The 13312-nt window shown below is 44.7% G+C and overlaps 1 protein-coding gene across 1 annotated transcript in view; it reads left to right on the top strand.

The window, feature by feature from the left end:
* The first annotated feature begins 301 nt into the window (after positions 1-301).
* Positions 302-13312, top strand: part of Fbxo16 (F-box protein 16) — a 47830-nt gene continuing 34819 nt past the window's right edge. Inside the window, exons 1-2 of the mRNA XM_028758895.1 lie at positions 302-425; positions 4368-4503. Of these exons, the coding sequence (XP_028614728.1) occupies positions 4405-4503 (99 nt within the window). The 5' untranslated portion in view covers positions 302-425; positions 4368-4404. The remainder of the gene's footprint in view (positions 426-4367; positions 4504-13312) is intronic.

Here is a 13312-nt window from a genome sequence, read left to right on the forward strand (position 1 = left end):
GGAGCTCCCGAGTGACCAGAGCAACATAACTGGGCATGCTCGGTCGCGAAGAGCTGTTATGGAACACAAACGCAGCGAGTCTTGAAGGAAGATTTTTCAAGGCTGCTGGTCTCAGGATTGAATACAGCTTCCTCCGAGCATTCTACCAAGATGCTACAGCGCCTCCCACTCACTCGACCGCCACACTTTCTCCTTTTATCTCTGTGCCCAATTTTTGGAGCCAGCCTTCCTCGGATGCCCTGACCAATCAAAAGACCACACATTGTTACCTAAGAGACCCCGGATGCCAGCGACAGGATTTATGGATGGCGATTGGACTGCTGGAAGCGGTGAGGTGGGGGTTGAAAGGAGTCAAAGAAAGCTGTCCTAGTGCAACGATAGCAACCCCAGAACCAGAGGCATGAAGAAGGAGGCCAGCTGCTGAGGTGAGCAGTCGGTAGAGCAGGAAAAACATGGAGATTCTGAGAGAGCTCCCAGCTTCCCAAAAGCTTGCTGGGGGCCCCTGGGGATTAAAGTGTGCTGCAGTTTCAATGGCTGCTTCACACCTCTGAAATTAACAACCAACAATTACGCAAAGGTCAAGCAGTAGCTTTGAAAACCATGAATTACAGTGCTTATTTAGGTTTTAGCTGTTTGAATATAGGGTGAATTCGTATTTAAACCTATCCACCCTCTATTTCTGATATTGTGTGAGATTCTCTTTGTCTGGTGATATTACAGTGTACTGCGGGTGAATTGTGTGTTAGCAAAGAAACTCAATCCTAGTCTTCGTTGTAACCTCCAAATAAAACTCCGACAACGCTTGAGTATTTCCTCTGTGCCAGGATCATCATGTTCTGAGTTTATGCATGCAATCACACAAGATTTAATCCTCGAATTCCCCCTCCCCGTGCTCCACCAAAACATTTTTTTCCTTCCATTGAATAACATTTATTGAGTATCTATTATGTACAACTGTGATTTGAATTTAGATGAGCAGTGACAATACACGAGCCCCAAAGCAGCAGGGTCTTGTGCCAGCATCCTTACAGTGGTCAGGCTGTCAGTGGATCTGGACAGAGTACAGGAAAAGGGGCAGGGGGCAGACTGAAATAGTTACATTGAGTTGACCCATACTTCGAATTGAGGAATTGGAATTCCAGTCATTAGTGAGATGAGAAGGTTTTTGAGTTGAAAAGTGACTTCACTGACTGGTCATTTAAAAACAAATAAACAACAACAACAACAACAAAAAACATTTGGGAGTGTCAGGTTGACACTGGGAGAGGCAGGTGGATCTTTGTTAGTTTAAAGCCAGCCTGGTCTACATAGCAAGTTCCAGGCCAACCGGGGATATGAGGCAGACTCTGTCTCAAAACAAAAACAAAATCAAGATAGAACAAAACGAACCTTAGGGCTTCGAATATCAATACTTGGTAGAATGCTTGTCCAGCATGCATGAAGCCCGAACCCAACACTGTATAAATCAGGTGTGTGACAAACACCTGCAGTCTAGAACTTGTGAGATGCAGGCGAGAAGATCAGGAGTTTAAGGCCTTCCGTGACTACATAAGCAGGTTTGAGGCCTGTCTGGGATAGATCCTTAGTAAAATTATTGTGTAGTGGGGATGGTGTGAAAAACGGCTCAGAAGATTTAGAAGGCCAGACATGTGAGACTAGGACCCCTGCTTGGCTATTGAACGTGAACCTGGAGCCATATGTAGGAGGTGAGGACCCTGGGTTTTCTTTCTACAGTTTTAGCCCAAGGAACATGAAACATAATGACAGGCAGCCATTACAAGGAAAGGTAGTCATAAGTACCTGCAACTTGTATCTGTGGACTAGGATAAGACAGTCTTCCTTGTCTTGGTAGATAAGGTAAAATTATTTCTTGTGTGTGTTGTGCAAAAACTTCTGTGTTTTGAAAAGTAGACAGTGGTCTATTTGTGAACTTGTGTATGCATACAAACTATGTATCCTGTTCATCGTCTGGGATTGAGGGAGGAGGGGAAAATCAAAAAAGGATAATTATAAAAGACAGGTAAGACATCCCCACTGGCATGCTTTTTTATGAGTGTCACCAAGAACGGTGCCTCCTGGCTAAGCCCACCTCCTGGAAACCGCAGCTGCTTTGAAGAAAACCTAATCTCAAGTGGTTTTCAGGCCCAAGGAGCCAGGAGGAAGAAAACAGCCTGTGCAGACCCTCAGGGTGTCTTTGAGAAAAGCTGCTTTAGCTTCGTTCAGAAATGGCACCTAGAACACATCAAATGGCTTTCCTCACACACTGGGAAGCAAGGGAGCTTCTCGGCTTAACACAGAGATTTTAACCTGGGGGAAGCAGAATTTTAGCTTCCTGTGTATTTTTCTAGGAAGAGATGCATAGATTTTATCCCAGAGGCTTTATGATTTTTAAACTAGCTATTGCCTTAAAAGAAGAAGGGGGCTGGGCATGGTGACAAACTTCAGTCATCACAGCACTGGGAAGATTGAGGTGGTAGAATCTTGGAGTTTGAGGGCAGCCTGGACTACAGTAAGTCCCTGTTTCAAAATAAAAATAAAAAAATAAAAAAAAACCAAGCATTATACAATTTTGCCCAGACAGATATGAACTTGGTGGCATTACTTTATATCCGTAGTTTGGCTGCTCACATGTGTGTATTTCTGGCTGCTGGTTAATGATGCTACAATGCAACCATTTCCTGTGCCTTTCGTAACCTAGCTAAAAATGTAGTGAATGTAGTGACTTAGATAGACATTAGGGACTGAGAAAGGCCCAATGGCTAATCTGAGCCCCTTCATACAAGGGCTTTGGGAAGGTATTGAACATTTCTCAACATTGTTCGTGTATAGAGTCGTCTCAGCCACAGTTCTACTTGTCTGTGCAAACCCATCTTCAGAGAGGAGGGAGGGTAGAAACACTGAGGGCAGGCACTGACACTACTGTCCATTGTAAAATATTCCATCATGGTCCCCCAAAGTACAGGTCTTGGACATTCTATATCTGACAAGTTCTCAGAAAGAAAGACTGAAGGAGGTTACTAGTTACTCAGGCCGCCCACCCTTCAGCCACTTTGGCAAGACTTTTCCTCTTTTTATCTTCCAAGCATCATTTTGGAGATACCCATACATAGGATTTTTAAAATAACTCCACAAAGTGGGGATGGAAAGATGGCTCAGAAGTCGGGTTGCTTGTTGTTCTTGTAGAGGACCCAGGTTCAATTCCTAGCATCCACATGATGGTTCACAACCATCTACAGCTCCAGTTCCAGAGGATCTGATGCCCTGTTCTGAACTCATCAGGCACCAAACATGCATGTGGTGCACATACATACATGCAGGCAAAACAAGCGCACACACACACAAAATAAATATAAGAATTTTTTAACAAAAAAGAAACAGAAGAACTAGTATTAAAAAAAACTACACAAGGTTAAAAAAAAGTTGCAAAACTAGACACAATATCTAGCTAACAGATGCAGAAGAGGAAAGGGCATGTGGCTCCTGGGGGTCAGACAAGCAGGGGCAGCATTGCAGTCTGCTCAGGTGACTAGTGCAGAAAAGGATCCATCTGTAATGTGATCCAATCACCCACCATCTGTTCTCATGAGGGGGCTACTGATGACCCCTAAAGGAAGTCAGAAAGCAGCAACAGGACACCTCGAAAATCAGCCAACCAACCCACACTATTTTCTTATGGAAATTAAGCTACCTTGATTAAAAGTAGGCAGTCTGGGTACCAGATCATCAAAACCCGCAGAATTCTTCCCAATAAACTGTCTGTCCATCTCCAAAGCCATGGCCTTGACCACTACATGTGTATGTCTCAGGCTGCCGCTCTGTTACACTGAGACCAGAGGAGGTGAGTTAATGATGCAAGGACAAAAAGCAGATGTTGGTTTTGAGACAGGATCTTACTATGTAGGGCTGGCCTCGAAATCTCTACAAAGATCAATATGGCCTTAAATTCAAAGAGACTCACCTACCTCTGCCTCCCAAATGTTGGGGTAAAGGGTGTTATGTTGCACTGGGACCCTCAGTTTGAAGCACTTCTTTTTTTGGCCAGTTAACTATGTTCTGAGGTAAGGATGCCTCTGAGCTTCCCCTGTGATCCCGTGGTTCGATCCCTCTTTCACTCACTATAATCTTGGACAGGGTGTGTAACCTCAGTGAGCATCGCTTTTTCCAGTGATCTAAGGAACTGAACCACAGCCTTATCATCAGCTCATTGTACTGATTACACTTACAAAGTCTTTGACATAAACAAGGCTCTCAGTAAATAGTCTGCTCACCCGTACCTTCTCTCAACATGCAAAAACAAACAACAAACAACAAAACCCATCAACTTCATTTAGTTCTCAGAAGATTCATTGATTCATTTCTCCTGATAGGTGTAGTCTTTCTTATGGAAAAATACCAGTTCATTGCATGATGGCATTTGCACCTCCAAAAAGCATCGATGGCCCAAAAATGCAGACAAAGATGAGTACCTGGACACCTCTAAACCATCAGCTTCTGAATGACCAGGTAAGTGGCCAAAGGTACTTTCTCATTTGAGTCCATGAGGGGGAAAAAAAATAAAATTCTGATTGTCAGAATATGAGCAGGAATTGTTTAAGATGTCCCAATTGATGAGCAAAAGACAAAACAAAAGGTTTATTTAAAAACAACAACAACTTTATTTGTATCTTTGCTATGTGGACAAGACTAAAAATAGGTCAGAGTCCTGCCCAAGGGAAAAGTTGTCATTTTTCCCTGCACTGGATCCTTACTGGATCTCCTTGGAGCCACCAAAATTTGGGGAGGGGAGGAAAGATGTCCAGGAGGGATTTCCTCACCCTGCCCAAATCCCTGAGTTTCTGAATGAAGTTGATGCCACTTAGTGAATACATTTCAGCCAAGTACTTATGAGACTGATGTTCCCCTAAGCAGTCTACTTCCCAGCTGACTTCTGGGGAGACACATGTAAAATACCCTGATAAAGGATTGAAGCACCTGGCTGGGGGATGTGGACGGCAGCCCTCTAGGGTATTGTATTCCTGCTTCTGGGCGCTACAGAACTCTGATCAGTCCTTCAACATCAGGACCACACCTACTTGGCAATGAAACAACCAGTCTCGTTGTGTAAAACCGACCTCACTATCTTCCTCCAGATGGAAAGCCCCACTTTGTACCATCATGAGATGCTTTGTCATGTAGGCCCATGTTAGGAACATCTGTCTGTACACTCTTACCTCCATGTCCCTCCCATGTGTTCTCTGGGTCTGTGACTCTTCTCTTTAGATCTAGCTGGCCCAGTTTCATGTTCTTGGTTCACCACCGCCCCTTGCCAGGCACAGTATGGTAACATCCTGGTTCTTGTCACTGCCTCTAACCCGCTCTATTAAGGCTTCAGAAAGATCTTTCTGAAATACCAATCCTATTAGGTGAGGCTGAAAATGGGATGACTCCAAAGGGCACATTCCAACCCCAACACACATATACATCCTTAAGGTCCCTTCAGGCCCTGACCCCTGGCTAACCTCCCAGATCTCATCCTAGCTGCTACTCCCTGGCAGTTGAGGCTAGTCAGGTGACATCCACACCATCACAGCTCCTGCCCATCACCTGTGAATCACTTCGTTGTCCCCTCGGCAGCACCACTACTTCCTGTCTCCTTTTCTCTCTCACTGTTGTCTCTGGCTTTCCCATTCAGCTTTAGCCCATGAAGACTGACATGCTCCTCCCCTCCCACTCTCTTAGGATACACAAGTCTGGGTGTGGCTTCCAGAACGCAAGTCGAGTCATCCCACTGTTCTTTGTGTGTGACTCTGTGTGTGTGTGTACTTGCATATATGCAACTGCTAGTGTACATGTGCATGCATGGGTGTGGAGGCCCAGGGACAACTTCAGCTCTTATTCCTCAGGTGTGATCTACTTAGTTTTTCTGAGACAGGGTCTCTCACAAGCTTGCATCTCTCCAAGCAGGTGCTGCAGGCTACCCAGTGATCCCGAGGGATCTGCTTGTCCCTGATTCTCCAGCACTGGGATTTTAAACACACCATAACTCTTGGTGTTTCAGTGTGAGTTCTGGGGGATGCAACTGAGGTCCTTGCAAAAAAATATGTTACCTACTGGGCCATTTCTTAGACATTCGTTGACTTTTATCTTTGGGCCCTGTTTTAGTTAGGGTTTTACTGCTGTGTACAGACACCATAACCAAGGCAAGTCTTATAAAGGACAACATTTAATTGGGGCTGGCTTACAGGTTCAGAGGTTCAGTCCATTACCATCAAGGTGGGAGCATGGTAGAGTCCAGGCAGTCGTGGTACAGAAGGAGCTAAGAATACTACGTCTTCATCGGAAGGCTGCTAGTGGAAGACTGGCTTTCAGGCGGCTAGGATGAAGGTTTTAAAGTCCACACCCACAGTGACACACCTACTCCAACAAGGCCACACCTACTCTAACAAACCCACACCCTCTAATAGTGTCACTCCCTGGGCCAAGCATATAGAAATCATCACAGGCCCTTCCAGCTCCTTCCTTGGCTGGAGTTGGTCTGTTATTGCTGTAATCTTTAAGTATTGTTCCCCTGTGGCAAAGCTCATAGTCAAACCTGACTCATCTCAGAACTAGAAACTTTCTCCTACTCTGATGTAATATAGGAGTAAATGGCGAGTGCGTGCGTGCGTGCGTGCGTGTGTATAAGATATTTGAATCCTGAAATATAAAGTAAGGAGAAGCTATAAAGGAAAAAGATGCAGCAGTGACATGGGGAGAGGGATGGAAGAAAGGAGCCCTCAGGAACAAAAGGACAGGCAGAGGCAGATGGAGCCTGGCCTCACCTCCGAATGAACGTATGGAAATCTTTTTCTTTCAGCACAACAACTATTTATTGAGCACCTGTCGTGACGCTCTAGCTCTCCAACAGTTTATATAACAGCTTATTCCTCCGACTTCAGTGTCAGATTTGGAAATCTGTTTCTCAGTGAATTGTGAAGGTTTTGCACATGTGTGAGAAAGTGACTTGAGTTGAAATACGAAGTTGTTGAGTGTTTCGATTTTCAGAAAATTTCCAAGAAAAGTCTTGATCAATTTGGCCATTGTGAAAAAAAAATTTATCTTAAGCTAGACGTGGTGGCACATGCCTTTAATCCCAAATCTCAGAGGCAGGAGGATGTCAAGGTCAGCCTGGTCTACAAAATGAGTTCCAGGCCAGCCAAGGCTGCTCTGTTCCCATTTTTTTTTTTTTTTAACTGGTGGCTGGGGAGATGACTCCACAGTTAAGAGCACATTAGAGATTGCAGGAGACTATAGTTCAATTCCTAGCACCAACATGGGGTGGCTCACAACTTCCTGTACCTGCAGTTCCAGGGAGATCTGATACCTTTGGCTTCTTGGGATGCTAGCAGTCATGTGCACATACCCACACACAAACATAATTCAAATAAAAAAAATCTTTTAAAAACTATCTTAATAGTCCCCAAGGTACCTGGGTGCTTGTTGTAGGTGGGGTGATAAAGAATGGTCCTTTATTAATTATTGGTGGTGTTATTTGGCAGTGCTAGAGATGGACCATGGGGCTTTGCATGCATGCACAAAGGGTTCTCCCACTGATGTACATCCCCAGCCTTGAGAGGCAGATTTTAAGATGAGCATGTAGGAATTAGCCCTAAAGAAGGGGAGAGAAGGTGTGATGGCTGTCCTTGGTTGTCAGCTTAACGACATCTAGAATTAACTAAAACCCAAGTGGCTGGGAACACCTGTGAGGGATTGTTTCTTAATTCAATCATTTGAAGTGGGAAGATCTACCTTTAATCTGGGCCACACCTTCTGGTGGCAGCCAGAATAAACATAAAGGACAGAGCAGAAGGAAGCTTGCTCTATATGGCAAGTCTGTTCCTTCATGGCAATATCGAGTCTTCAGGATCCTGACATGTACTAAAGTCCAACTGAGACAGACATCCAGCCTCTCAGACTGAACAACTCCTGGATTCTTTTCTAGATAGCCATGATTGGACTAGCTAGACCACAGCCTATAAGCTATTCTAATAAATACTGTATATCTATGTAAGCTTTGTTCCTCTAGTACAGAAGGGAAGGATATAGCTTTGTGGCCAAGGATGACTGCAGTGCAGTCTCCATGACATCGCCACTGGCCCCACAGGGCACCAGCTGTTAGGTTTCCTCAGAGTCATCTTACAACTCAGCAAGGACGCCTGGCCTCCATAGTTGACACTACCCTTCAGTGACCAGCTGCTCTCCCCTCCAGGGTCATGACCTTGGCCCAAGGCAGCTCCACTGAGCTCCTGGCTGTCAACCAGCTGCCTCTCAATGGGTACTAAACACATCCCCCAGTTCGAGAAAGATCAATACAACATAGCAGATGAGGCATGGTCTTATCTTTGTTCTTTAATGGTTTCTGTCACATCTAATCATAATTTTTAGAGAAAATACTCAGATGCAAAAATATCATTTAGTTGGCTTCTTGATTCACATGAATTTTTTTAAAAAGTATATTTGCCATCGTGAAGTCCTTTGTAAAAATATTTATTTTATTTTTAATATGTGTGTGTGAGACAGGGGATAGGTAAAGTAAGTGTTCATGAAAGCCAGAAGATGTCATCAGACTATCAGATTCCCTAGAGCTGGAGTGACAGACAGTTGTGCCCTGCCCTACTTAAATGCTGGGAACTGAACCCTGGGTTCCCTTTGAGAGCAACACATGATCTTAACTACTGTGCACCTCCGTAGCACCCATTCCTTCTTTTGGGACAGGGTATCATGTAGGCCTAATCGGCCTTGAACTCATTATGTAGCCACAAATAACCGAAATTACCTTCCTAGTCCAAGAGCTACGGGCATGACCCTGGCTCGAGGCCCATTTATGAGGATCTGGGGGTTGAACCCGGGCATCATACGTGCTAAGTAATGAGCCCACCAGCTGAGCTGTGTCTCCAGTCCTTCATTTTGTTTTTAATTTTTGTCTTCCCTCTGTTCTGTAGTAAAATGTGAAGTACATAATAACCAACCCAGCCTAAAATAAGAGACTCAGGGTTTTAACTTCACAGCAGGTTTTCAGCAGAGAGACTGAATTCAAATTTAGATAACTTAAAAAAAAATAAAGCATCATCAAGGTAGGCAAATGCAGCAGATTACAGAGTAATTGGGGCACTGAGGATTCCTAGGGGAGGGTGTTATAATAATACCTGTGTTGCCAGCCAGTGTTGTAATTAGAAGGATCACGTTCCCCTACACGCAAAGTTAGCTGTGGCCAGGGATGGGCAGGATAATTGCCTCGACTCTAACGATTATTTCTCTCTTGTATATGCATCCCAAAACATCATGTTGCACACCTTAAATATATATAATTTTAAAACATGAAAAGTGCACATCCTCACTTCTTCGGGGCATGGAATCATGCACCACGTCATGCCTGAGAAAAGGGTGTTCTGGGAGACTGCACCTCTGTTGCCATCCATCGATCATAATTCAGGATTTCCAAGACAGCTCCCTCCTCCACTGTAATGATGTCACATGAGGAAATATGTAATTTCCATGTCAACAGACTAAAATAACAACCAAGGAATTTTGACTTAGCAGCAGGTTGTGAGTAAACTGTGATATAAACAGACTGCAGCCGTCTGTGAGAGAAGAGCCGTTTTAATATCGCCATTTCAAAGAGCTAGTCTGCTTTCCAGCTTCTTAAAAAGGAAGACCCTGATTACACGTCTTTGGAATGAAAATTCACCATAACTCAGGGACCGTAAAAGTACAAATCCGACTGAGGACTGACAGCAAAATGATTGGCCCAAATTATTTATTTAAATATAAATAGACAGGTTTTGAACTTGTGATCCTCCTGCCTCAGTCTCCTGAGTAGCTGGGATGGCAAGCCTGCACCACCAGGTCTGACTTAGTCAGACATTGTGTTTGCTCTAGCCTGCTGCGTGACAAGAACCCACTTCCCACCTCGTTCCTTTCCTGATATGATACCTTTCTGTGGACTGTCTCCCCCCCCTTCTCTCTCTCTCCCCCTTTTTTTTTTTTTTTTTTTTTTTTTTTTTTGGCTTTTCGAGACAGGGTTTCTCTGTATAGCCCTGGCTGTCCTGGAACTCACTCTGTAGACCAGGCTAGCCTCGAACTCAGAAATCCGCCTGCCTCTGCCTCCCAAGTGCTGGGATTAAAGGTGTGCGCCACCACTGCCCGGCTTTTTCTTTTCTTTTGGACTGTCTCCTCTCCCACCCGTGCCCTTTGTTACCATGAGCCACACCCATGGAGCTCAACCTACTTTTGAAAACTTAGTTATGACATCAAGACCCAGTCTTCTTCCCACTGCCAGTATGGGGACACTGGCAAAAGTTCCTTAAGAATTTAGAGCTCCAGGCTTGGTGGTATTCACCTATAATCTCAGCACTCAGGAAGCTGAGGCAGGAGAAGTGTCAGTTCCAGGCCATCTGGGCTACACAATAAGTTCCAGGCAGTCAGGATGGAGAAGACCAAGATTATAATGAAAGACCAGGGTAGAGTTAAGCAGAATAGGTAGTTTGGTACCAGGGTCCCTCTTTTCCTCCTTTTCTTCTTTTCTTCTTCCCTTCCTTTCTTCCTTTTTTGTTTGTTCTTGTTTTTGATACAGGGTCTCCTGTAAGCCAGGCTAGCCTTAAACTTACTATGTAGTAGGGGATACATTTGCTTAGATCCTCCTGCCTCTGCTTTCTAAGTGTTGGGAGTACAGGTGTATGTCACCATGCTTGGCCTTTGGTCTTTTTGTTAGCCCACTTATGCCTCAAACTTAATGTTTTCCTGCTTCTGCCTCCTAAGTATGGGGACTTCAGTCCTGCACTATGGTAGTGATTTGAATAGGTTTGGCCCCCATAGGCTCAGGTGTTTGAATCCTTGGCCCAGAGGAAGTGACACTATTAGGAGCTGTGCCCTTGATGGAGATAGTGTGTCACTGTGTAGGTGGGCTTTGAGATCCTATGCTCAGACTCCACCCAGTGCGGAAGAGTCCCTCTATTGGTTCCCTTCAGAAGCAAGTTCCTTGCTGCTTTCAGATCAAGATGTAGAACTCTCAGCTCCTTCTCCAGCACCATATCTGCCTGCATGCTGCCATGCTTCCTGCCATGATGATAATGGACTAAACCTCTGAACTGTAAGCCAGATCCAATTAAATGTGGTCCCTTATAAGAGTTGTCTTGGTCATCTTATAAGAGGTGTCTGTTCACAGCAGCAAAACCCTAACCTAGACAACCACCATGTCCAGCTAGACCCAGTGATTTGTTTATGTTTTTAAAAATCTGGACAAAGTAACTTTCATGAAAGTTCACATGTTCTATCTAAAGTAAGGAAGTTGAACAAAAATCTCTTTAGGGTTTTAAAATCATTTATTTATTTATTTATTTATTTATTTTAATATTTTTATTTATGTGTATATGTGTGTATAAGTATGTTCACATAAGTGCAGTACCTACAGAGTCCAGCAGAGGGTATCAGATCGTCTGAAGTTGGAGTTACAGGTTGATGTAAGTTTCCAAGTGCTCTTAACCCCAGGCCATCTCTCCAGCTCCTCTTTTGGAGTTCTTTCATCTCTGAGCTCCTATGACTTCAGAAACCTTTTCATTGTTATTGCTTGACTAGCAGTGTCATAGAGAATCTGTGACACTGGTTCTTGCTGGTTCTGAGGAGCATGTAAGAGAAACGGGTTCTTGGGTATATGGGGAGGTAAAATGAACAAGAACTATTAGAGGCAAAATCAGACACTCTAAATGGAGCATAGCATTACATGTTTCTAACTCCAGAACATGGGAGTCAGAGGCAAGAAGATCCCTGTGAGTTTGAGGCCAGCTTGGTCTATAGAGTGGAGTTCCAGGTTAGCCAAGGCTACATAAAGAGATCCTGTCTCAAAAAGTAACAACAACAACAGTAAAAAACAAACAAATTCAGAACTCTTCAGCCTCCAGGGAGCTTGAGTAGAGCAGAAGGGGAGGGGTGCTGGGCACCTGATTGCATTGGCACTGGTGGCTTGGGAGGAGGGGAGGAGCCCTAAGGTATCAGATTGCATTGGCACTGGTGGCTTGGCTTGGGAGGAGGTATTGGAGGAGAAAGAGCTCCAGAAACATTTGAATCCAGATTTAGTTTTGTCTCTGGTGTGTGCTCTACTTTCTCTTCTATTTGCATGTATAGTCCTGAGTTTATCTGTTGCCATTATTATAGGGCCATAACATCTCAGAGTGGGGCGGGAGGATGCAAGAGTCGTTTTCTTCTTTAATATGCAAAAAGCACCTGCACGAGGTATATGGGATTCCTCGCACAGGAGAGTGAGGACTTCTCATGGCACTTGTTGAAGGCAGTATTTCAGCCCCCATTTCAATATGCCTTTGGCAACCAGAGTGTAAGCAACTGGGAAAGAAAGGAAAAGATGAGCAGAGCAAAGCCAGCTTCTCAACCTCCACAGTCAGGAGGGTGCAAGGTCTGCACTGCCTCGCCCAGCTGCCTCTTGTTCCCGCAGAGCTGCTGAAACATTGATCCCCATTTGAAAGCCGGCAGAGGGTGTCTGTGTTGGCGCTGCAGAGACAGTCACATATGTTCATTATTCTCTCCTCTTCCCTTCATAACCCTTCCTCTGCCAAATATACCCACGCTGGTCTTCTCTTCACTTGCTCAAATCCACATATGCTCTGGGGCTCAGAGAAACACCAACATATACATTCCCTCACACTGTATTGCAACACCCAGAAGGCTATCAATTCTCACAGTCACATCCATCGGATTCCACTATCTCGGGGACTTGTGATATGCTATACTGGCACTCTGCTTGGATGTGTCAAATGAGGCGGACATGGTTTCTGTCCAAAACAGTATATAAAAACAAACCTGTGCAGACACAAAGTTGCAAGCCTAGAGGTACACATAGAGGAATTACTAATTTTATAATTAGTAAGTCTACGGATGACTATGTATATCGGTATACACTGAAGGGCAAAAGCAGGGATGGAGAGACACTCGCTCAGTAAAATGCTTGCTTGGCAAGCATGAGGACCTGAGTTCGATGCCCAGAACCTGCAAAAAAGCTGGACATTGTGGCATGCATCTGTATCTCAATGTCTGGGAGGTGGAGACAAGGGGATACCTAGGGCTTTCTGGCCAGCCAGGCCAGCCAGTCTAGCCAAATTGGTGAGCTCTAGGTTCAGTGAGAGGCCCTGTCTCAAAAAATAAGTTGGGGAGAGATTAGGGATACCTGATATTGTTGATCTTTGGCCTCTACACACACATGCTTGTACACACACACACACACACACACACACACACACACACACACAGGGGTGGAGGGGGGGGGGGGGCTGGGGAGGTGGGGGGG

This window comes from Grammomys surdaster, unplaced genomic scaffold (genome assembly GCF_004785775.1).
Source record: "Grammomys surdaster isolate TR1022 unplaced genomic scaffold, NIH_TR_1.0 126219, whole genome shotgun sequence".
NCBI classification, from domain to species: Eukaryota; Metazoa; Chordata; class Mammalia; order Rodentia; family Muridae; genus Grammomys; species Grammomys surdaster.